This window comes from Poecilia mexicana, unplaced genomic scaffold (assembly GCF_051168715.1).
Source record: "Poecilia mexicana isolate PSO_F unplaced genomic scaffold, ASM5116871v1 scaffold_3, whole genome shotgun sequence".
NCBI classification, from domain to species: Eukaryota; Metazoa; Chordata; class Actinopteri; order Cyprinodontiformes; family Poeciliidae; genus Poecilia; species Poecilia mexicana.
The window spans coordinates 26,750,176-26,775,796 of NW_028263372.1; the positions used below are offsets into that span (position 1 = coordinate 26,750,176).

General features: G+C 37.5%; 1 protein-coding gene and 1 long non-coding RNA gene across 3 annotated transcripts; both read left to right on the forward strand.

Moving 5' to 3' along the window:
* Window positions 1-68: 68 nt before the first annotated feature.
* Window positions 69-24,199, forward strand: slc7a9 (solute carrier family 7 member 9). 2 transcript variants are annotated; one of them, XM_014984671.2, is made up of 13 exons: window positions 71-1,091; window positions 3,295-3,401; window positions 6,216-6,363; window positions 8,300-8,542; window positions 8,772-8,897; window positions 9,012-9,111; window positions 9,940-9,984; window positions 10,163-10,286; window positions 10,498-10,601; window positions 10,749-10,845; window positions 11,030-11,179; window positions 23,040-23,214; window positions 23,375-24,199. In XM_014984671.2, the coding sequence occupies exons 2-13, from the start codon at window positions 3,297-3,299 to the stop codon at window positions 23,434-23,436; spliced, it is 1,479 nt and encodes a 492-aa protein (XP_014840157.2). In that variant the 5' UTR covers window positions 71-1,091; window positions 3,295-3,296; the 3' UTR covers window positions 23,437-24,199. The 2 variants fall into 2 exon arrangements, with proteins under 2 accessions (XP_087860508.1, XP_014840157.2); XM_088004382.1 differs by having other exon boundaries at window positions 69-1,091; window positions 8,772-9,111.
* Window positions 20,420-22,351, forward strand: LOC148160259 (uncharacterized). Its single transcript, XR_015762542.1, has 4 exons — window positions 20,420-20,774; window positions 21,260-21,307; window positions 21,410-21,463; window positions 22,092-22,351. It is a non-coding gene; the product is annotated as an uncharacterized LOC148160259 (long non-coding RNA).
* Window positions 24,200-25,621: the final 1,422 nt, after the last annotated feature.

Here is a 25,621-nt window from a genome sequence, read left to right on the forward strand (position 1 = left end):
TTCTTTTACAATCCTTATGCAAAAAGCAGACAACCCCCCTGCCCCCCCACCCCCCAAAAAAAAGAAACAAGTTTGCCAATGGAAAGATTAAAAACATTTATTGTATTAAGAGATAGACTGCAGGAAGACTAAACCTTTTCCAACTGTGTTTGCGTGAACTGTACTATTATTTTATATATCTCTCATGTATAAGCAATGAACTGTTTGGGTGAAGAAAAAGCCAGACAAATCTTAAGTCAAAGAGACGTAATGAGCTGCCTTGAGAAAAAACAAAACAGCTCAGTAAAGAAAAAATTATGGTGTTGCAGGGTCAAATTCTCTGACTTCCATGCAGCTCAGAGTAGTAAAAGAAAAAAAAAGAAAACAGTGCAAAACCTGGCCAGCGTGGAAAGGCAATGCTGCAGACACACACACACACAAATGTGCAAGCACACAACTTCAGTGGTATCATATATCTTTATCAAAGAGGCATTGTGAAGAGGTCTGGTTATTTAAGCTGAAATGGAAGGAAGTGTTTTAAGGTTTTCAGAGAAAAAAGAAAAATGTTCTAACTTGAAATTGTCGCTCCATGTAGCAGAACATGAGCTCTGTCAGCAACAGCTACCTCGACATATAGTTAAAATACAATGCATGCATGGAGTTGTACCTGCAGAATTAATATCCATTTAGTCAGAAAATTAGTTTTTTTCTTCTCTTTTTCCCCACAACATTCTGTTGTAAGGTATATGCATGCACCTTTGCTCGGAACAGCCGACTTTACTCAGATTTCTCTTTTGTTTGTCTTTGGATGCTTTAATTTCAGCTCTTACCAGTGCATTTCTATAACTCATGTATTTCTGCTGTGGCTGTGAAGCATTCCCTCTTTCAGCTCACGACTTCCCAGGATGGCCAATCAGATTTAGGAACCTCCCCCAGGGGAGTGTGTGTTCAGACTCATGGAGCCTCAGGTTTTCTCCCAGGTCAGACTTTCCTGCTGTTCTTCTCCTAACTTGGCTGAGCATCAGCTCTTTCGTCTCATCACTGGCCCCAGGTTTTTGAAGAAGCTGTGGTGGATGTTTATGGACTCTAAGTAACGAGGTTTCAAATCACAAGTAAGTGAAATAGTTTACATGATTTTTCAGATAGGACATCAAGAATGGCATTCCTGATATTTTCTTTGTTTTTCTTTTTTACCTGTAGGACACTTGTTTGATTATATATTAACACACTGTAAGTTACACATTATCTTGGACGGTGGGAAAAATCAACATCTATATGTTCCCTATGTCTTACCCAAAGTTTGTGACTCAATCTGGTTTTAAAAACTTGAATAATCACACTTTTTAAGTAGCCAAATTTAGATAAAAAATAATTTTTTGAAACTTAAATTCCAAGCTTTAGTCATTTCTAGTGTGCAAAAAGCAACATGTGGAAATATTCACTTTATATCTAGAAGTTAATCTTTTCTGTAATTATAAAATCTAGATAACTTATTTAAGTTAAGTTTTACTTGTTGCATATATTAATACATCAAAGCTCACACTCGACTTGGAGTCAGTTTTTGAAAACAGGTTTAAAAAACATCCCAACTGTCTGGTATGTTGTTTGTAATAGTCAAATTCCAGAATCTCAAAAAAGATTAACAATAATCAGCTTTTGAAAAAAAAAAAACACTCCTAGTTTTGGTTAAACAAATTTTACCTAATATCTACAAAACAAACTACATCATGTTCTGTTCCTATAAAAACTGACAGGTAAACATATCAATAAACAACTCTAACTCTGTGTTCAGCGTTAGCTCTACATAATGCTCATTATTTCTAAATTGAAATGTCATATTGATGATTTAATTATATTTTAAATATGCTACTTTGTTTTTCAAGATGAGACTTTTTGTTCCTTTTTTACCCTGTATATAACCTAATTGCATTACACAACAGCAAAATCATATGGTTTAACACATTTCCAACTCACCTAGAAAAGAAAGAAATACACATCTTTGTGTATATCTGAGTCTAACTCTTCATGATACGTTTTTTTAACACAGTCAATCATAAATTTTGTGACCTCATTCCAATCTGACTGCATGTGTATAACTTTACCACCAATAATAAAAAGCAAATTGCTGGACAAAACAAAACACAACAAAAACAACTCAGAAATTTAAACTGTAGCAGCTTTAGAAGACATGGAATGACTTTGCTCAAAAGCTAAGATGTTGCATTCTAGTTTCTTCTGTTTTTAGGAAAAAAAATGAAGACAAAACTATAAAAAATAAAAAAAACCTAACATCTAAAATTAAAAAGCTTTCTTTTTGAGTTGATGGGTGGCCCTGTGTTGTTTTCACTGTATTTATTGTTTCCTCTCTCTTAATTTTGCAAATACATTTTAATTTTATCAACGGATCTAACAATTCTAGATTGTGTTTAGATTAGATGTGGATTTGCTATGCTATTTGTCTGCTTGTACGATGCTGTATTTTGAACACACCTGTTCATAAAGTGATCCATAATAAAACGTTTAAAAAGGTTCCTGGAGGTGAGCACTTCACACACTCTGTCTTTGTGGAAAAAATATGTGAATAAATTAAACGTAAAAAAGCTTCAGTTGCTTCTCAAAGTTTTAAGATTAAATCATAAGACAAGTTTTTCTGAAGATTGAAACTTCTCCACCTCTTTGATCCACAATAACTAGCCATAATGTTGATAAAGCTCAGATTGCTATCTCTCTCTGGTTCTACAGATACAATGCTCCAGGAAAAAAAAAAACTGGAAATAAAGTCAACATTGCTAGATAACTAACATGTTTCTTTTTGGTGAACTTTTCATTAAAAATTAACATGATTTAGAAAAAAAAGTTGTTTTCTTCCCTTTTTTTTTGCATGTGTTTGTTGGGTGGTGATGCTCTCATTAGTTAATAAAAACAGTTTACTGGTTGTAAGGCAACATCATTTCCTGTAAACCTTATCTGGTTTTGTGACGCAAGTGACAACAAACATGTTTACTAGTTGAGTTGCTGTCAATATGACTGCTGATAAAGTTGAAAGAGATATTAATCTCAGAACACACAAAACTATTTATTTCACAGTCTTTCATTAAATCAGACAAAATCTTTCCGGTTTTAAGTCAGACAAAATCCCTAAACTATGTGCTAACTTCCAGAATAATATAAAAACTAGCTAAAAACGCCAAATTTGTCATTATGCTGACATTTACTGTTGCATAACTGGCACAAAATCTGAATGATTCAGTCTGACCTAATGTCAGTCTTTGCAGTCTTTAAGCTGTTTGTGTGGGTTTTTTTTTTTCGTCACAGAAATGGAAACAGACAGCATCAGTAAAGCTTCACAAAATGGCCCCACAGACAAAGATGGGCCCTTGGAGAAAAAGCGACCCGAGAAAGCAACAGTGCTTCAACAAGATGTGAGTATTGCTTCAAGCAGTGTTCTGAGAAAAAGGCTGAATAAACGTTCACACCATAGAATCCCATCATATGTACCTTTTTGCAGTAAGTGGGGGCGGGGAGGATAGCAAGAGCTGCGTACCAGGCAGTGCTACAGCAAGTGTCTCTGCAAATTAACCCCGCAACCATCAGCTCCAGGCTCTCTAAACTCTCACAGTCCTGAGATATATTTTGGGGGAAATTATTGTTTGAATGCAGTGCGTGTTGTTGGAAAAGAATATATGCAGAGGAGCTGATGTTGTATATGTGAACAAAGTCAAACTGAGAGGAATGTTCTACAAACACAACTTCCTGGTATACTACAAACCAGACATTCTTCAACAGAAAGTAACATACCGAAAGAGTTAAAGTATACAAAGATAAAGGCAACTGAGCTTGTGTGCAACTATTTCCCCCTTTTGGGTCCAACTCGATGAGTCAGCTCTTGTGGCTGACATTCAAAAGTCTACCTACATTTGAACAAAGCACAATGTATACTTTTTAAAACCCTCTTCATGACAGCAAAAAGTGGAGAAAAAAAAACATTTTGAAAAGGGAAAAGACAAAATCACTACTATTATATTTGGATTCAAATCTCTGGGATTGCCAAATAGCCCACATATTATCTTTTATAAACCTTAACAGTATTTTCATTCATAGTCGCTGCAGTCGCATGCAATACTGATATGATATGATAAGTGGAATGATAGCAGGTTTTTACAGATAAGGAACAGGGAAGAAATCATGCTTGGTTTAATAGTCCCTGTGTTCTGCAGGTCAAACTGACCCAGTGGCATAAAGAGAGAAGCGGATTGCTGTTTAGTATGTTACTGAAATGTAGGACTTTAGTAAAAAAAAAAAAAATGTGTGAGGTAAATCTGACTTTAGACCGACACCTAATGGTTTTATCTCTCTGCTTATGCAAATGTTAAGGAGACACTTTGTCGCTTTGGGGGTAGGTGGTTGTTGGGTGTATAGAGTTCAGTGTCTAGTCATGCAGACTGATTTTAGAGACGTTTCAGAAACAATAGGTCACTCTCAACAGATCGGCCTAATGCCCTGATAGGAGGTCACCTCTAAGGTCAAGTCTAAGTCCAGTTGTGAAGTGACCCTGAAACTAAATATCCCACAGTCAGCCGGTGGGCCAGTTCACTTCTCAGATGTGGGGCATAATGCATAGAGGTTGTTTAACTTTCTGCAGAAGCCATACATACCTTCAAACTTCATGTGGCCTTGAGACCAACTCAAGTAGAGAGTTTCTGAAGTGGGTTTCCATGGCTGGACAGCTGTTTTCAACCCTTATATTACCAAGTGCAATTCAAAGAGTTGGACGCAGTGGAGAAAAGTACATGTGTCGCTTGAAGACCCAATATTAGTCTGATGCCAAGAAAAGGTTACTTGAGTCACACCTGAGTCAAGTGTAAAATTTGGTGTGGAGGTAATTATGTTTCGAGGCTGCAAGGAGCTATAGGAAAGAATTTCTAATCATTAACATTTTGGACAATATCTTACTTCCAATTTTCTGGGAATGGACAGTTACTGTTCCAGCGTGACTGCACACCAGTTGCACATCTACGGCATCAGGGGTAGCACCAGCAGCGCCAAGCTGTGTATTTCATGGAAGGGAATTGATTGACAGCAGACTGCATTCGTTGATTGGTCTGTGTGAGTTTCACTGGAAACTCCAAACAACATTTCTCAGATAGCTTAGCGGTGGACAGGCAAACGTGCCGTCTGCTGTCAGAGAGCTGCTCGGTGTGGAAGAGCAGAATCATGGCTTTAATCCTTAGCAGACAGGAAGACATGCGTTAACTGTTGGAGCAGGATGACCGTGGTCTCACAGCCTCACAAGCTGCAGGTCTCTCTGAAGAACACAGTGGCTCTGGGCAGCATTCTGTCTGAGCTGCAGTTTTCACCAACGGTTTAAAACAGCAGAACTGCATAAAAGGTCATGTTTGGTGTGAAGCCATTTTATTATTTGTTTGGAATTTCTTTAGGTAAGGTTCATGTGTGGACATTGGTTTTACATCTTTTGACTCAATTACCTAAATCCAAAAGGTTGCATGTTTAAAAAAAAACTAAAGTGGCAGAATATAAATATATATGTATAATGAAATAATACATACTTGTCTCTTTAATAAAGATGATGATGATGATGATGATGATGATGATGATGAGCTGATCAGCAGTTTTATCATTATGTGTGGGCCAGCAATAAATTTTATAGGACAGAATTAATCACAACCACAACCTCAAGGTTCTCTGTTCCTGAGTGTCGCTGCAAACATCAGCACAGATTCGACCACGACTGCTGCTTACCTGTCCACATTCCCATATTCATCCCCGCATAGTGAGGAGCAGCTTACTGGGGCTGAACCAAACCAGACATGAACTGATTAGAGTGAGTCTTGCCAGTTGAGAAACGCTTTTACAGCAGAGACTGTGAGCCAGGTCTTTTTGTCCATCATCAGTGTCTGACCTCATAAGTAGTCTTCAAAGGCGGGATCTCTTTGTCTTTGTGTTCAGGCAATGCAGTGACACTCTGGAGAACATGATCAGTTGTTTTGACCTTCATGACACTTTGTCATAATGTGATCAATCAGATTATTGGTGTAGATCAGTCAGGAGACATTTCACATTTTTACTGTACTGAGATGCAACAACAATATAATGATCTGTTTCATGACTTTTAAAGGAAGTCATGAAATAGAAGGTGTAAACACTGCAGTTTCCAAAGAATCAGACTGAAAAAGCCACTAAGTGACTGACTTTTCTTTCCCTGTGTGTTTGAACAGATTGGTTTGCTGAGTGGCATTTCCCTGATTGTGGGAACAATGATTGGCTCAGGGATCTTCATTTCTCCTAAATCAGTGTTGATGTACTCAGGAGCTGTGGGTCCCTGTCTCCTCATCTGGACTGCCTGTGGAGTATTAGCCACTATGGGTGAGAGCAGCATTCAGAATGATGCATCGATTAGTTTACCATCTGTGTGGTGTTATTGTAAACCGTCCCATACAAAGAGCAGTTTTTATGTTGTCTTGAGGTTTGATTCAATTCAGTTTTTATTAAAGCAGTGCAAAGCCTTTATTACTCTGTGTGGGAAACAAGATTATAAACATGCCTGTTTTCTAACAGAACTAGGTTCTGTTTTCTAACAGAACTAGGTTCTGTTTTCTAACAGAACTAGGTTCTGTTTTCCAACAGAACTAGGTTGTTTATGAAATGTTCCACAGTACATTGTTTTCTTTGATTTTAATGTTATCTGTTACTGATGTGCATCTTGTACATATAATTTGATCAGCTATGAGTTTTTTGGGTTCATTTGTGTGAATCCAGGAATAGTAATTGGTGAACATGAACTATAATTTGTTTCAACAAAGTAGAAGTTTGTGCACACAAATGAAACTAGGTTATTGTGTCTTTTTATTTTATTTTTTTAAAAATGTTTTTCCTTACTGTTTTTGTGGTTACATGCACCATAAGCATGCCACAACAATGATTAGAAATCATTTATCACAATCTCAATTTCTAAGTCTCGAAAACTGTTCAAGAAGGTCATGCAAGCTTTGTAGAGTCACTGCATGAAACATTGTTTGATTCCTCAGTGTGTCTCAGACGGGACACAACTACTCAGAGATGAAAGGATTCAGTAAGAAAATGCATTTTAGGACGTGGCCGTGGTGCTGCAGTCACTGTGTTCCTCACCAAAAATGTGATAACGAATGATAACAATTTATTACTCTGTAGCAGAGTTATGGAGCCAGAAATGCTCAGGCAGGCACTGACCTTGACCAACCCTATTAAAGCAGAGGCTTTGTGGACTCTTCTTGGCTCCTTAGTTTGGCAAGCAACAACCTTTTTGATAAAAAACAAATCATAAAATCATAAACAACTACTAAAGAACCTAAAGAGACTTTATTAATATTATGGGATACAAAAGTTGCATTTTACGTCTTTTCTAGCCTCCACATTTCCCTATTTTTGAAAAAAAAAAGTCTTAATCTTTATAGTTACTTCAATAGTAAACATGGTCTGTGTTGTGAAAAGGATAACTTTCTGATTGGAGATGAAGATGTGGCCAAGAAAACTGAGTAATTTTCTGTTACATATTAAATATTTGTAGATGAAGGCATTTGGAACCCAGTTTTGTGTCTTTACAGTTATTCAGGACATGTAAAGTCTGTCATCTTAACATGCAAAAAACCGTAAGGCCTTTTTCCTGCACACAATCCAGTTTGTGCCATTAAATATTTAGCTTTTAAAATCTAACCATCTTATTTTATGTTTTCGATGATTTCATTTTAAAAACCTCATGGCAATTCCAAAGGGACGCTTGGTTCAACATTTAATAAAGTTTTGCAGTGCTACTTAACTTTTTATTGTGTTTTTATAAGTGTAATGTATTGCAGTTATACTGCAATACCTTACAGCAGCATATAAGCCTCATAAAATTATACAATTATACATCAGTTAAACCACTGAGAGTCATTTGGTTTTTATTTTTTAACAACACCATTTTTTTACCTGTGATTGTTTTATGACAATTGTAAAATCTAATCTTTCATGGAAAATTACGGGTTCTTGAATATAAACTTCCAGAATAAAGCCCAGGACTTTGTCCTTCAATGTCAGGGTGGTAAACGTTAATGTGTATGTGTGCAACATAAAAAAAAAATAAATAAAAAAAATTGGGAACGCAGCTGGATAATCATCACCAACAAACAGAAATGTGGCTTCTTTGCTGAAAGAGACTGAAGTTATTGATCAATTTTAACTTTGATGATGATTGCTCTAAACGAAAAACATTAACATAGTCTTTTTGATGTTACTGTTTTACAATACTTTTCTTTGTTTCTGTCTTTCTGTGTTGGCCGCTCAGGAGCCCTTTGCTATGCTGAACTTGGTACTATGATCACCAAATCAGGGGCAGAGTACTCCTATTTAATGGAGGCTTTTGGATCCCTTGTTGCCTACCTTTACTCTTGGACCACTGTTATGGTGCTGAAACCTTCTTCATTTGCCATCATCACTCTTAGCTTTGCAGAATATGCCTCTGCTCCTTTTTACCCCGACTGCACCCCTCCACTCGTGGTTATCAAGTGCCTGTCAGCAGCTGCAATAAGTAAGTAGCACAAACAATAAAAGATGGAACAATAAATTTGGTTCTTGTTGATATTGCAGATAATTTTATCCATTTTTAATTAACCTGTTCAGACGTCCATGTAAAGCGCAACAAAAATATGCTTAAAATAGATAAAACAGCGACTCGTCTTCTAATGATGCTGCTTATGAAGATAAATGTTATTTTTTGTCATTGATTTTTTTTTTCTTGTTTCTTTGTTTCTTTGCAGTCATAATCACTGGTGTCAACTGTTTGAGCGTCAAACTAGCAAGCTATGTGCAGAACTTTTTCACTGGGGCCAAACTTATTATCATCATCGTCATTGTGGTGGCTGGCATCGTTCTGATGGCCCAAGGTCGGCCCTTTTACTCTGATTATTCTTCTCATTTCAGGTCACAACTTAAGTACTTCTCATTTGATGAAGTAACTTTGAAATCTCAGTTTTATGTTTTTATATTTTTGAGTGCAGGAAAAACAGAGAACTTGTCAAATGCATTTGAAGGCTCAGCCACGTCTTTTGGAGCAATTGGACTCGCTTTTTATAACGGACTTTGGGCTTATGATGGATGGTAATAATTTAAATTTTTCTACTTTGGTTTCTTCATTAACCGTCCTGATATGTTTTAAAGTTTATAAATGTTTTTAAAAATAGTTGGAAGTATTTTTGTTTTGCATGAAACTTTTTCAGTTTGTTTTAATACATTGTCTACTTTTTATATAGATAATGTTCGGGTCAATTTGACCCGGCTGTCAAGTTGAAGAGTAAAAAAGATTAAAAAAATGTCACCCAAATAAAAAATACACCCAAACCTCTTTGCAAGCAATTATCTAATAAAGAACTGGTAGATTTGTAAAACTGAGGAAGGCTTAGTCATTAGTTATGCCATTAACTCAGAACCTATTAACCTTTTCAGAAGCTCAGGTTGTTCAGAAATCCATACATTTTGTATGTACGTAGTTCCCAAAAGTCTGAACCGGAAGTGATCCGCCATTTTGGTAGGCAAGCGCAATGCAGAGCATAGATGAACCGTGGCTTCAAGTCCAACAAAAAGAAAGCATATTAACAGTCTTTAAAAAATTTGCAAGAGAACGATACATCAACAAAATCACTGCTGTTGGAATTGACCAATATGAGACAGAGAACGTTGCATGTTTACTGTTGTCATAGCAACTCCATAGCAACTGTCATGAGAGTTAGCTATGGATACCTTCCAAGATGGCTGTCAGGTACAAAGTTCCCGGAAGTGTGACGTTACATGAAAACTATGCATTGAAGATGCTGTTGATAATAATCTCTTAACAATAAATAGATGCATTTTAATCAGTTTGTCAGTGAATCAAATATATTATTTTTTTATTCAGTAATTAAAACTTCTTTTTTCCAAATATTTTGCCAGGAATCAACTGAACTTCATCACAGAGGAGCTAAAAAACCCATACAGGTAACATAATTACCTTTAAGATCTTCTGCTCAAGAAATTGCTAGTAAAATGCTTGCATGATATTTATTTTGGAAACTGGTGAGCATACTTTTGGGTATGAATCAAGATCTTGGGAAATTTGAATATTAACCAGTGTAAAGTCCCTTCTAATATTTTTTTTCCTCTCAATTTACTACAGAAATTTGCCTCTGGCCATCGTCATTGGAATCCCTTTGGTGACTGTGTGCTATGTGTTTGTCAACATCGCTTACTTTACTGTTATGACGCCTTCTGAACTGCTGTCGTCTTCAGCTGTTGCAGTGGTAAGGACAATTATCCACAAATCAAAGAGCTGCACAACTTAAAAAAAAAAAAAAAACTTGTACAACTTATCAGCACGGCATACATATTAAAAGGCTTTAATGAGAACTTTCTAACATGAGCTAATGACCATTTCAAACACAGAATGTTTGATACTCCCCACTTTTAGATCTTCAGATTAACTCCTGAGGGACTTTTTTTTTGTCTCCATAGACTTTTGGGGACAAAGTCCTTTACCCTGTGGCTTGGATAGTTCCTCTGTTTGTGGCCTTTTCAACATTTGGTTCTGCAAATGGAAGCTGCTTCACTGCTGGCAGGTAAAACAAACACATTCATTTAATTTTATTTCTGATTGTACATATCTTATGCTTAGTAAATCATTTTTATACTTGGAGTGAAAAGTAGAACAATGTCAACTGTACTATTTATTAGCAGCTCACATTAGATTTTTTTTCCTCCCCCAGACTGTCCTATGTAGCCGGTCGAGAGGGTCACATGGTGAAAATCTTATCCTATATTAGTTTGAAACGCTTCACTCCTTTACCTGCTCTCTTATTTAATGTAAGTCTAATATATTTATTGTTTGAGTTCTCGTGTTGAACATGGTCCCACGGGATCGCCTTACTTATTTTTTAATGCTGACCTGTAATCTTAAAATACCCAAAAATCCTTTGTGCAAAGACTTTGCTCACTTTGTTATTGAAATCAACAAGTAATTTTACTATTTTCTTGCTTTATATTCTAGGGCATTTTGGCTATATTCTACATTATTCCTGCGGACATCAATACTCTGATAAACTACTTTAGTTTTGCTCAGTGGGCCTTCTATGGTCTGACAACTCTGGCTCTAATCGTCATGCGTTTCACCCGGAAAGATCTTGACAGGCCTGTGAAGGTGAGGCTTTCTGAAAAGCTTCCAACAGATTTAATTGTGTTTTGCTTTAAAAGTGATAAAAAGCGTTTTCCAATTTTGTCACACATTTCAATGCATTCTGTCAAGATTATGGGTAATGAGCAGAAAGAGCAGAAACCAATATTTGACTACCATTTTTCCTACAAACGATTAGAAAGTTGTGGCATATATATGTTTTCAGCTTCCAGTGAGTCAATATTGTATAGAACTGGTATGTCAGAATCAGCTTTGCACATCCAGAGATTGTAATTTTCTTTTTTGTAAAGACTCCCTAAACTCAGTAAGATTAGATGGAGAGTAAATATTCATCTATTGTCACAAATTAGGCTTACGTTAGGCCATTCTCATACATGAATTAAAAATCTCAATAACCTCTACTGGTGTCAAAGCTTTGAACATTGCAAAGCTTTGTAACATACTGTGTGTGTGTGTGTGTGTGTGTGTGTGTGTGTGTGTGTGTGTGTGTGTGTGTTTGCACAGGTGAATTAACAGGACATTTCGCCTGTATACACGCAACACTAACGGGACATTTTGAATTAGTGGGACAGTGCCGATGTCCTCATAATTCTTGCAACATAAAAATGATTGGAGGGGGTTTGAATGGATGTCAAAGGGTTAAATTCCAAAAATCAGGCAAAGTCCCCATAAGTCACAATTACAAGACATGTGTGTATAATGTGTGTATCGATTTGCGCCCCGGGTGGTAACTCTTGGTATTGCACTTGCTCATGAATAATTCACACATGTGTATCTTTTTAGACACGCTGATTGGCCAGCATATGCGGGTCCCTGTAATGAAGGTTTTTGTCAGGAAAATGTGTGTTAAATAACAATTCTCCTAAAAATATGCTACTTTATTGAATGCAAATCTGGCTAAATTAAAACACTGATTATTTTAGATGTACTAAATCTGTAACTGGCTGTTGAGTGATTCATTTCAACAAAGTTAATCTTTAATCTATGGTTTTATAGTATACTGAAGGATGTAAGAGGATTGATAATATTGAGTCTAAAAATTTCAGTGGCTTAATGGTATGGTATTACTGGCCATAGCATATTTTTGGATTGTAAATTAAATTTTGAATGATTAAAAGATAGTTGTTAATAAATATTGGGAGATTGAAAGTTAATTATCACATGCAAATGTAATAGCTTAGGTATAGGGACAAACTTTACCCAACTAAATCCTAACCTAGAGTAATGCAACTCACTAGATGTTGCAGATTTCACTAAAAAGAGACTTAGACTTGTAAGAGGTTATGTGAACATCCCTGGACAACACCTTTTTATCCATATATACAGTGAATCTGGAAAGTATTCACAACGCTTCAATTTTTCCATGTTTGGCTATGTTATAACATTTTTCCAAATTGTATTAGTCCCTTTCCTCAAGATTCATAACACAAATGCCCTATTATGACACGATGTGTGAAAAATGTGTAATTTTTGCAAACTAACTAAAAACAGAATTACTAAGAAATTAAATTTACATACATAAGTATTCACAGCCTTTTTCATGAAGCTCGAAATAGAGCTATTTTCACTGATAATTGCAGAGATTAAGTTCTACAACTTAAATAGATTCCACCTGTAATAGCCAATTCTGTTGATTTGATTAGATCTGGAAAGGCACACACCTGTCTTTATAAAGTCCCAAAATGGACAATGGATATCAGTATGCAAACACCAAGCATGAAATCAAATACATTGTCTGTAGACCTCAGAGACAGCATTGTTTTGAGGCAAAAATCTGGGGAAAGATATAAAACATTCTCCTGCTTTGAAGGCCCCAATGAGCTCAGTGGCCTCCTTCATTCATAAATTGAATCAGTTTGGAACAACTAGTACTCTGTATAGAGCTAGTTGGTTGTCTAAATTGAGTAATCAGGAGAGAAGGGCCTTAGTCAGGAAGGTAACCAAGTACCCTATGGTTACTCCAATGTTCCTCTTTTGAGAGAGGAAAACCGAGAATCTGACCCCTGGCTACAGAAACTGGCTCTTGGGATGCGAAATGTCACCTCTGGTGGGGAAGAAGCCTAAGCAGGTGTGCAAGGTTGAGAGGTTCCATCTAGAAATAGTCGGTTTCACCTTGACCCATGGCTCGGGTTCTGGAACCAGTCTCCTTGAGAGGGGTTGGACACTCTTTCTCTCTGGAGTTGCCCCCAGTGACAGGCATTTGGCCAGAGTGGACATACTTTTGTTGCCCCCCATCTCGGTGCTTACACATTGAGGTTCGTCCCGGTGAGTGAGAGGGTAGCCTCCCTCTGCTTAGAAGTGGGGGGCTGGGTCCTGACGGTTTGTGCATGTGCATGTTCAGATTACCCACCCTTTTTGGAGTCCTTTGAATGTTAATGTAGAGTGCACCTCTTGAGGACTCCCTTGTTCTGCTTGGAGACTTCAATGCTCACTTGGGCAATAACAATGAGACCTGGAGGGGCACGGTAGGAAGAAATGGATCTCCTGACCTGAACCTGATAGGTGTTCTGTTGTTGGACTTCTGTTGTTGGACTTCTGCCCTGATATCCCATATCATGAAGGTCATGGAAAGACTCCTGTTGGCCCACCTGAATAAGCTGACAAGCACATATCAGGACCCCCTGCAGTTTGCTTATTGCCATGGAGTAGGAATTTATGGTGCCATCATATACCTGCTTCATCAAACCCACTGTCATCTGGACAAAGCAGGCAGCACTTTGAGGATCATGTTCTTTGATTTCTCCAGTGCATTTAACACAATTCAGCCTGATCTGCTCTGTGAGAAACTTCAGAAGACACAGATGGAGGCCTCAACAAGGACTGTGTGTCTAACCAGGTGGTCAACAACACAGGAGCTCCACAGGGCACTGTACTCTCACCATTCATTTTCACTCTGTGCACATCATGCTTTCAGGATAAGTCTGACTTCTGTCACCTATGAAAATACTCGGCTGACTGCAGTTGTGGGATGCATCAGAGATGGACAAGAGGCTGAGTACAGAGAGCTGGTGGACTGCTTTGTGGCATGGTGTGGGGACAATTATCTCATCCTGAATGAAAATAGAACAAAGGAGATTATTGTTGATTTCCGGAGAAACAGTGTTAGATCAAGCCCCATTTCCATCATGGGAGAAGAAGTGGAGGTGGTTAAGGAAAATGGAGTAACACCTTGGTGTTCAGCTAGATAACAGACTAGACTTGAAACTCAACAGTGAAACCGTCTACAAGAAAGGACAGAGTAGACAGTATTTCTTGAGGAAGCTAAAATCCTTTAAGGTTTGCAGCAAGATCCTGCATATCTTTTATAAGTCTGTTGTTGAGAGCACCGTCTCCTCTGCTGTCATCTGTTGGGAGAGCAGCATCAGACCCAGGGACTTAAAAAGCTTAACAATTTGATAAAGAAGGCTGGTTCTGTTCTGGGGACGACTGTTAAAATTCTGAAGATGATGATCCACAGAGGAATTTTGCATAAAATCAAAAAAAGTTTTAGACAATGCTCACCATCCTGTTATTTCAAATCCGAGTCTCTTCAGCCAGACGTTTCTACAGATTGGTTGTAAAGCGGACTGCTACAGGAGATCTTTCTTGGCCACAGCCATCACAATCTATTATAACTCCTTAATTAGTTACGTCAACATTTAATTTCCGTTTTGAATAAGCAAACTACTTTTGAATTTAATTGAATAAAGACCCAATGAGATCAAGATATACACCACAGGTCACTAATAGGTGGACCCTGGTCCGCATCTAGACTAAAATGATGTCTCATGTGGACCCAAAACAAAAATGACAACCTAAAATCTTGTTGAGCACTGTCTGATTTACTGGTGCAGCTTTTACAGTATAAGCCAGTGTTTCTCAACCCTGGTCCTCACCGCCCCCACTGTCCTGCATGTTTTAGGTATTTCCCTTCTGCCACACACCTGGATTGTATCTCTGGGTGATTAACAGGCTTCTGCAGTATTGGATGGTCATGCAATCATTTGAATCAGCTGTTCTGGAATAGAGACACATCTAAAACATGCAGAGCAGGGGGGCGTGAGGACTGGGGTTGAGAAACACTGGTCTAAGCAGATTTATCCATGAAGGAAAAGTCTGTAAGGACTGATCCCCTGGCTCCAAAGGGCTACTGTCCTCAAAGCTTTCCCAGCTCTGAGGTAAGTAGGTAAATCTTAAATCTTAGTAGGTAAATCTTAATTATGTTTGGCTCCACACACGTGACACGTGAGTCAGCTTTCTCTACAATGAATATTATAGAAACAAAATATTGTTCCTGGCTCACCAATGAGCACATCCACATACATGAGACTGGTTCTGACATCACTCAAGCACAGGTTAAAATTATGGCATGACAAGCAAGCACTCACTTCTGTCACTGAAAGCAAAAGAAATAAGTGATCTAAGTCTAAAAATGTTCAGTTATTAAATCTGTTCATTTTTAAATAGTTTAAGTCCAGATGGTAAACAAAAATATAAAGCTTTCTTCAATTTGTTTTTCTGAGGTTAGTCACTTGTAAACAAGTTTTCTTGTTTCACCTATGTTCTTCTTTTGACTTGACATCCTACTTTTACTCAGTGATTGAGACATACATGTTCAACTCCCTGTTTCATGACAATAAATATTGTCAAAAGGTACTCGAATAAGACTGAATTCATTTAATTTGAAAAGCAAATCAAGTCATGCAGATGCTGAAACAACTACCTAGCTAAGTTTTTTTAAGTATATATATATATAGTTCCCTTCTCACCCTCCGCGGGTGGTCTTCTTCATCCTCTGAGCTCGGGTCCTCTACCAGAGGCCTGGGAGGTCGAGGGTTCTGCGCAGTATCTTGGCTGTGCCTAGAACTGCACATTTCTGGACTAAGATGTCTGATGTCATTCCTGGGATCTGTTTTAGCCACTGCTCCAGTTTGGGGGTGACTGCCCCGAGGGCCCTGATGACCACTGGCACCACTGTGGTCTTCACCTTCCAGGCCTTCTCCAGTTCCTCTCTGAGGCCCTGGTATTTCTCCAATTTCTCGTGCTCCTTTTTCCTGATGTTGTAGTCATTTGGTATTGCTACATCCACCACAACGGCTTTCCTCTGTTCTTTATCCACCACCACAATGTCCGGTTGGTTCGCCATTGCCATCTTGTCTGTCTGGATCTGGAAGTCCCACAGGATCTTAGCTCGGTCATTCTCCACCACTTTTGGGGTTGTTCCCCATTTTGATCTCGGGGCTTCCAGTCCATATTCTGCACAGATGTTTCTGTACACTATGCCCGCCACTTGGTTATGTCGTTCCATGTACACTTTCCCTGCCATATATATATATATATATATATATATATATATATATATATATATATATATATATATATATATATATATATATATATATATAATATTACTTCAGACCTTGGCATCATGAAATATTGCTAAGATATCATAAATTGAATACCCCTGATATACACAATTGCACATACTATATAACTGATCACTATGGAAATGACATCTGTAATAATTTTGGAAATCACTGTCATGAAGGTCCCAGGTAGTGGATAAATAATTATTCTATCACAAAATCTAGTGGATGATTTGTTCATCAAAGAACACCAAATTGGAGAGAGGAAAAGGGGTGGAGCCTTAATCCCTCCCCACCTGTCATTTTCCTCCCAAGACTGATGTTGCACTCTCTGCGAGGATACACAATTATACTGCACTGGAACTCAGATGGATGTGGAGAAGTATGCAGGTAAGTCTTTGTTAAAGTGCTTTGAACATAAGCAAGGTTAGCAAACTTTTACTGATATTTGCAATGTGACCAACATATATTTTCATGCAGCACTTGCTAATTAAGCTAATGAGCAAAAGCTAGCTTGTGTTGAGAACAGGTGACCACTTAGAACAAGGTTTAAACACTCCATGTGTTAAATGGAATGACCATTTAAAAACAGGAATTTGAATGTTACATTTGTGTTCAAACTGACTAGATGTCGACTAGAAACAAAAACAGCAACATGGGCTAATGGCTGCTGACTTCAGTTATGATGTTAGCATGTGCAGCTAACCTTGTCTACTGTTAAACATTTTCGTTTTATAAAGTAGTGCTTTCTAAATATTTTGTAGATGTTATTGTTGGCTAAGTTAAACAGATATGAAAATATGAAACATTAGCTGCAACTGAGGTTAAGAGAAGTGCAGCCCTATGTTAATTTTCATGATTGTGATAAGAACACAATGCAGTAAAAAAAAAAACTAAAAAAAAACTGTGAGTAATGAATAAGTGCATGTATTCAGGAAGGAACATCAGACAACAAATAGTGTGAAGTTGTTCCCCATTCAGTCCCTTTTTTATTAAATCAAAGAGGAGTTTTGTTATGCTTAATTGTCAACCATGGTACTAAGGGCCCACTGTCCTGTATATTTTCCTGCAACTTTTAGATATCTGTCTTTTTCAGCATACCTGTCTCCAATATAAGCACAGTATAGCTTGTTTACATACTAGTGAGGACATTTCACCATGTATTTTAAGAATACTCCTAAGGTACCTGCTCGAGGCAGTCAAAGCAATGGTTATTCCTGTCAAGGCACAGCATTTCTAAGACTGTGTATATATAACCAGAAGAGTAATATTGTTTTCTGTCACTAGGACCTTGTTTAAAATACTTTGGCCAATTGGCTTACCTATCATTGCATTAGCTCTATATATAGTGTTACTGTATCTTGAAGTTAATATTAAATGAATCTTAATGACTCGTTTGCTGTCTTCTCCACAGGTTTCTGCCCGCTCTGAAAAAAATGTAAGAGAAGAACCAATGGGATCACTACCCTCGTCTCGTGAACCGCAGGTGAACAGCTGTCCAACTTGGAAATTTTTGTAATTTTTCTCACGTGTATTTTGGTGGACATGGGTTTTTGGGAGAGTAGACACAGTCCCAGCAATGCTTGTTCCTGTCAGGGGACAGCATTATGAGGACTGTGTGTAGATGACCCGAAGAGTAGTATTGTTGGCATTCATTGGAACATGTGTGTTTGAGAGCATAGACACAGTCCCAGCAATGCTTGTTCCTGTCAGGGGACAGCATTATGAGGACTGTGTGTAGATGACCCAAAGAGTAATATTGTTGGCATTCATTGGAACATGTGTGTTTGAGAGCATAGACACAGTCCCAGCAATGCTTGTTCCTGTCAGGGGACAGCATTATGAGGACTGTGTGTAGATGACCCGAAGAGTAATAATGTTGGCAATCACTGGGACCTTGCTTAAAATACAATTGCCAAACAATTTGCCTAGCTTTACCGTAGCTCTTTATAGAGTGTTACTCTATGGTGTTCTACGTTGAAGTTCATTTTAAATGAATCTTAATGACTCGTTTGTTGTCTTCTCCACAGGTTTCTGCTCACTCTGACAAAACTGTAGGTGATGAAATGATGGGATCACTATCCTTGTTTCCTGAAACCCAGGTGAACAGCTTTCTGTCTTGGAAATCTTTCTAATTTTTCTGATAGGTATTTTAGTGGACATGGGTTTTTGGGAGAGTAGACACAGTCCCAGCAATGCTTGTTTGTGTCAGGGGACAGCATTATGAGGACTGTGTGTAGAAGACCCAAAGAGTAATATTGTTGGGAATCATTGGGTCATGGGTATTTGAGAGCATAGACACAGTCCCAGCAATGCCTGTTCCTGTCAGGGGACAGCATTATGAGGACTGTGTGTAGATGACCCAAAGAGTAATATTGTTGGCAATCACTGGGTCATGGGTGTTTGAGAGCATAGACACAGTCCCAGCAATGCTTGTTCCTGTCAGGGGACAGCATTATGAGGACTGTGTGTAGATGACCCGAAGAGTAATATTGTTGGCGATCACTAGGACTTTGCTTAAAATACTATTGCCAAACAATTTGTCTAGCTTTACCATAGCTCTTTATATTGTTATACTCTATGGTGTTCTACCTTGAAGTACATTTTAAATGAATCTTAATGACTCGTTTGTTGTCTTCTCCACAGGTTTCTGCTCACTCTGACAAAACCGTAGGTGATGAACTGCTGGGATCACTATCTCCGTTTCCTGAAACGCAGGTGAACAGTTTTCTGTCTTGGAAATCTTTCAAATTTTTCTGACAGGTATTTTAGTGGACATGGGTTTTTGGGAGAGTAGACACAGTCCCAGCAATGCTTGTTCCTGTCAGGGGACAGCGTTATGAGGACTGTGTGTAGATGACCCGAAGAGTAATATTGTTGGCAATCACTACGACCTTGCTTAAAAGACTATTGCCAAACAATTTGCCTAGCTTTACCGTAGCTCTTTATAGAGTGTTACTCTATGGTGTTCTACGTTGAAGTTAATTTTAAACAAATCTTAATGACTCGTTTGTTGTCTTCTCCACAGGTTTCTGCTCACTCTGACAAAACCGTAGGTGATGAACTGCTGGGATCACTATCCCCGTTTCCTGAAATGCAGGTGAACAGTTTTCTGTCTTGGAAATCTTTCAAATTTTTCTGACAGGTATTTTAGTGGACATGGGTTTTTGGGAGAGTAGACACAGTCCCAGCAATGCTTGTTCCTGTCAGGGGACAGCATTAAGAGGACTGTGTGTAGATGACCCGAAGAGCAATATTGTTGGCAATCACTACGACCTTGCTTAAAAGACTATTGCCAAACAATTTGCCTAGCTTTACCGTAGCTCTTTATAGAGTGTTACTCTATGGTGTTCTACGTTGAAGTTAATTTTAAACGAATCTTAATGACTCGTTTGCTGTCTTCTCCACAGGTTTCTGCTCACTCTGACAAAACTGTAGGTGATAAACCGATGGGATCACTATCTTCGTTTCCTGAAACCCAGGTGAACAGCTTTCTGTCTTGGAAATCTTTCTAATTTTCTGATAGGTATTTTAGTGGACATTGGTTTTTGGGGGAGTAGACAGTCCCAGCAATGCTTGTTCCTGTCAGGGTACAGCATTATGAGGACTGTGTGTAGATGACCCGAAGAGTAATATTGTTGAGTAATATTGTTGGCGATCACTAGGACTTTGCTTAAAATACTATTGCCAAACAATTTGTCTAGCTTTACCGTAGCTCTTTATACTGTGATACTCTATGGTGTTCTACCTTGAAGTACATTTTAAATGAATCTTAATGACTCGTTTGTTGTCTTCTCCACAGGTTTCTGCTCACTCTGACAAAACCGTAGGTGATGAACTGCTGGGATCACTATCCCCGTTTCCTGAAATGCAGGTGAACAGTTTTCTGTCTTGGAAATCTTTCAAATTTTTCTGACAGGTATTTTAGTGGACATGGGTTTTTGGGAGAGTAGACACAGTCCCAGCAATGCTTGTTCCTGTCAGGGGACAGCATTAAGAGGACTGTGTGTAGATGACCCGAAGAGTAATATTGTTGGCAATCACTACGACCTTGCTTAAAAGACTATTGCCAAACAATTTGCCTAGCTTTACCGTAGCTCTTTATAGAGTGTTACTCTATGGTGTTCTACGTTGAAGTTAATTTTAAATGAATCTTAATGACTCGTTTGCTGTCTTCTCCACAGGTTTCTGCTCACTCTGACAAAACTGTATGTGATAAACCGATGGGATCACTATCTTCATTTCCTGAAACCCAGGTGAACAGCTTTCTGACTTGGAAATCTTTCTAATTTTTCTGACAGGGATTTTAGTGGACATGGGTTTTTGGGAGAGTAGACACAGTCCCAGCAATGCTTGTTCCTGTCAGGGGACAGCATTATGAGGGCTGTGTGTAGATGACCCATAGAGTAATATTGCTGGCAATCATTGGGACTTTGTTTTAAATACTATTCCCAAACAACTAGCCTAGCTTTACCATAGCTCTATATACAGTTTTACTCGAAAGTGTTCTACCATGGTGTTAATTCTAAATTAATGTTTTTAAAAGCTGTCAGATACAGTATAAGATATGACTACCTTAACAACCCTCCCCCTCCTCCTGATTAATAATTTATTTTCAATAATTTAACATAGTAATCATTGCACAATATAATAATGTTCTTTAATTTTGGCTAAAGGTTAGGTTTCTGTGCAGTTAAGACTAATATAACAGACAACTTGTTTTGTATCTCTAATTTGACAGGATGCAGAAAACCTCAATCTCCTGTTGAATTACATGGGAACTCTTCTGGTATGACTTACTTCAATTAACCTTTCATTGGTCATTTAGTAACTGATTTGAAATTTTGTATCTTTTATTTTGTTGGCCTGAAGTATTACTAATGTATTGCAGGAAAGGGAAAGGAGATTATTCCACCAACTGAAAAACCCTCAGAACCCCAAGATGGTATGGCTGTCTTCCTATTCATGGTGGTTCTTTACTTAGTGGTAAGGTTTAGAGATTCTGACTTAAGGCTCATCATAACATGTTACAAGAATTGAGTATTATCCTTAGCTTTAAAAAGCACAGTAAGAAACATGCAGAGAAGTGGTTGGGTCTGTGCAATTTTTAAAAAATAAGGCTGAAACAATCTTACAAAGTTAGTTGCTGATTATGAACAAGTAATACACTGCTTAAACACAGAATCGACAGGACAGAATATGAATCATGACAAGCATGACCTTGTTCTGTAACAGGTAATAAAGCTTGCAGTGTAATATAAAATGAAGCTTTGAGTGATAGTTTATATTTGACACACCAGGGTTGTAGCTTCTTGATTTCTATGTGTAATAAATGCACTGTTTCACAACTTGGTAATCAATTTAATAATAATAAAAAAATTGGAGAAAAATAATTTTAGGTGGATACATATTTAATTCATTGCACGTTGAGAAATCAAATTGTCAAAGGGTTCTCTTCAATGGACACAATAAACAGAACTGGAATGTAAAACTTTATCACAAGCATACTTTTATAGCACACTCCCACATATGATTTATATTTTAAAAAGTAAAATTGTCTCTCTTGTTTGTAGATTATCCTGAAAAGGACCATCCTCAGAGAAATCAAAAATGGCCCTGGTCTCCTACAGAAATTGCAGCGGTGTTGAAACAGATTTGTTTGCTTCTGAATCTGTTTAAGTAGGATTTTTTGTTTTGTTTGAGTCATGTGTATTGTGTGGTATCTAGAAGAACTTGGGTTTAAAGGTTTTAGTCAAACTGTTTTGAAAAACTAAGCTTGATAAGAGCCTGTGTTTTGGTTTGCTCCAAAAAATAAAAATTGCAATAAAAACAATGTTGTTTTTATTCCATTATACATTTTAATTTGTATAGATCTAAACATTACCCCATTGGTAATGAACAAGGGAAATCAATTGGTGACCATATTTCTATTTGATCATTATTTTTTTCATATTTGGACTGAGATTTTTGTAGTCCATACCTGTGTTCATGACAAATGAACACTACCATTATTGCAGGGTGTGAATTAATCCATTTGATGTTCATTTGGGTACTTTAATATATTTTAGGGACATTCTATGAAGTCTTATTTTAAATGTCCTTGCAATTCTCATTGGTGCTTATAATATACTGTTATGTCAGGGGCGTGGCTTATCTATCTAATTATCAATGTCCTGTTAATGTTGCATAAAGTCAGGTCATTATATTTAGAGTTCTGTAGTGTGTATACACAATTTTAACTGAGATCTTAGTTGAGTGGCTCATAAAAGATTTTTTGACACATTCAGCCAGTCTGTAGAACAAGTGAAAAGGGGTGCTCCCATAATTCACCACTGTGACTGGTTCGGGAAAATTGTCCTTATAGTTCACCGGCACCTGTATGTGTGTGTGTGTGTGTGTGTGTGTGTGTGCGTGCGCGGGTGTGTGCGCGTGTGTGCGGAAGGTGGGTGTTATATTTTTTTTAAATAAAAATTTTCAGTAAAAAATGTTAAAATAACCTCTGTTTTTGCTACATACTAAAGGTGCCAATGGTCATAGCTGGCATCGTAACCCTGGTGTCCTGCTACCTTGTCTTGGCCCCCATTATCGATAAGCCTGAGTGGGCGTACCTTTACTGCACCATCTTCATCTTCAGTGGACTCATCCTTTACTTCCCATTGGTCTACAAGAAGGCAAACTGGGCTCGCAAAATCATGAGTACGCTTCCTCTCTCAGCTAACAGAATATCCAGCAGACTCAATCCACCTGCATATAGAGATTAATGTCAGAAATCTCATCAGCAAAGGCAGACACCAGGCAGACAAAAATGTTTAATGATGTTTAGCTGATATTACACTCGATCTTCTTCCCTCCACAGGGCCCATCACCATGCATCTCCAGCTGCTAATGGAAGTAGTTCCACCGGAGAAATCCGAATAAGAAGGGACAACTTGTTCAGCTGAATTCTTGAGATCTCCTGCTGCGTTTTGGACTTGATCAGGAGGAGATCTGGTGCTCGTAAATGATCACTGTCAAAAACAAAACATACTCTGTTTGAGAAGGTATCCCTATGTTAGGGAGAATGAGTTGAAACAATCATGATTTTTAGTAATTTATGAGGTTATCGTTGGATGTCATACAATAGAAAGTTAGATCTGATAGAAACAGAGGACTAGACTAGAGTGTTGTAGTCATGGTAAATCATGGTTGTACTGCATTGAACGGTGGAAGAGTATGCTTCCACCTCAGTTTCTCACCACAGATTTTGATCCTGCAGCTTTGCACTGATGCAGAAAAAACATACCTATTGCCAGTTTTATAATACAAATTGACTGTGTTACTGTTCATGAACTTGTGAACATATCAGGATAGAATATATATATTTTTATCTATGTGTGGAAGTAAACATCACGTGCATCAAACACTCACTTTGACATTTGCTACCTGACTTCAAAACCTGAATGAAAAATAGCTGCTAAATTATTGTGGATTCACTCTTCCGTAAAGGGATACAATTTAATTTTGTTAAAATGCATTCAGAAATGAGGCACATGATTATTTGCCAGTTCAAATTGAATTATCAGATTTTATCTTTAAAAGTGCATTTTGTAAAACTTTCTTTACTGTTAAGTTATATTGTCTCTATACCGAGAGTATTGTGCTACTCGCTGTTTATTAAAGTTTTAATCTTTCCAAACACAAACATCCAATGATATTTCTTTTAAGCTGTTACTTTTTATAGACTTCACAAATGTTTAATCGATTGAAATAAATCAGTTGATTGCCAGTTTAGATATATAGGAAAACCGTGAGACGATATGTAACGTATGCTTTTTTGTCCTAATAATTTAATGATTTGATTTTGAAGATGTAGGAGGCATAAATAATGAAGTGTCAGTTACTTTCAGTTTAGTCAAGTTTAAGTTCAGTTACAATACAGGACATAATTAACAGCTACAGTAAAAACACAAAGCCAGTGGAAGCAGCTTACATAACATATGGTTATTTCCCTTGAGGTTTTTAATAATGAAAAAACCCTGTAAACTAAGCACAAGTAACACTTTTGTGCTTAAAATATAACATTTTTTTGCATATAGATGGGTCACATTCTGTATGTTGAAGAACGACTCAGGGACATTGCTTAAACAAAATATCTTGAGTTTTATTTCACTGGACGAAAACCGTCAAGTGTGTTAATTTAAATTGTTCGATAAATAATAATAATAAAAAAAATTGTCTCTGCAAATTCCAATAAAATAAATTCGACGTTGTAGATGTTGACATTGTGTGAAAAGATCCAGGGGTGTGTATACTTTTACAGGGTCTTGTCACCTGATTTTTCCCTTAGCAAAAATATTTAAAATGATAACACATTTTAAATATTTTTAGCTAAATTACTGTAGATTGTGACGCAAGTAGTATGTAGCATTTGTCGTTATATTTTCAGGTCAGAGCAGGTTGTTAAGGATGTCCACCAGGTGTCAGTGTAATACTAACATATCAGACGTACTACGTCGGTGGAACTTGTGGTTTTAGTTTCAGTTTGTTTTATGTGTATATAATTTCAGCACTAAATATAAAGAGAGACTTATGTGGATTACTGGTTTTTCTGAGTTTTCTACAGAAGACATAAATATATATATATATAAAAATAAAACACACCTGCTGTTTTTATTTAGTTGTATATTTATTTTAAATTATTGCAGTGACATTAGTTGCACATGATAACATTTATAGTCGGCCATCACTTAGTGACAGGCAGGCAAACAAAGATAATTGATCGCAGACTCCTCTGGATAATTGATTGCTCCTTTATTGCCCTCTAGTGGTATTCAGACACAAACTCACAGGTAAAAATGTTCAAGTTTAAAATGGAGGGTTTTCCAAAACCAGTCCTAGGATCTTACTAGTCAAAGGCTGTGAATGTCACAGATTTTGACAATCACAGCTTTTGACTAGTAAGATCGTAGCTACCAGCAGGAGCAACATGCTGTTTGTGCAGGCTCTTATTTTTGTAGGTTATGTGGTGGTTTTGCATGAAAAGCGGAATCGATTTGAGTTTTCACAGTTCAGAGAGATGAGCAAGTCTGTACAGTAACATAATATTGCATATTTCAGTTTGACA

What these genes read in the sequence shown, in the direction of transcription:
- slc7a9 (XM_088004382.1), top strand. Translation starts at nt 3,297, where the DNA reads ATGGAAACAGACAGCATCAGTAAAGCTTCACAAAATGGCCCCACAGAC. An exon ending in CTTTGGGCTTATGATGGATG is followed by an intron (nt 9,112 to 9,939) that starts GTAATAATTTAA and finishes ATATTTTGCCAG; the next exon opens with GAATCAACTGAACTTCATCA. An exon ending in CGTCTTCAGCTGTTGCAGTG is followed by an intron (nt 10,287 to 10,497) that starts GTAAGGACAATT and finishes TTGTCTCCATAG; the next exon opens with ACTTTTGGGGACAAAGTCCT.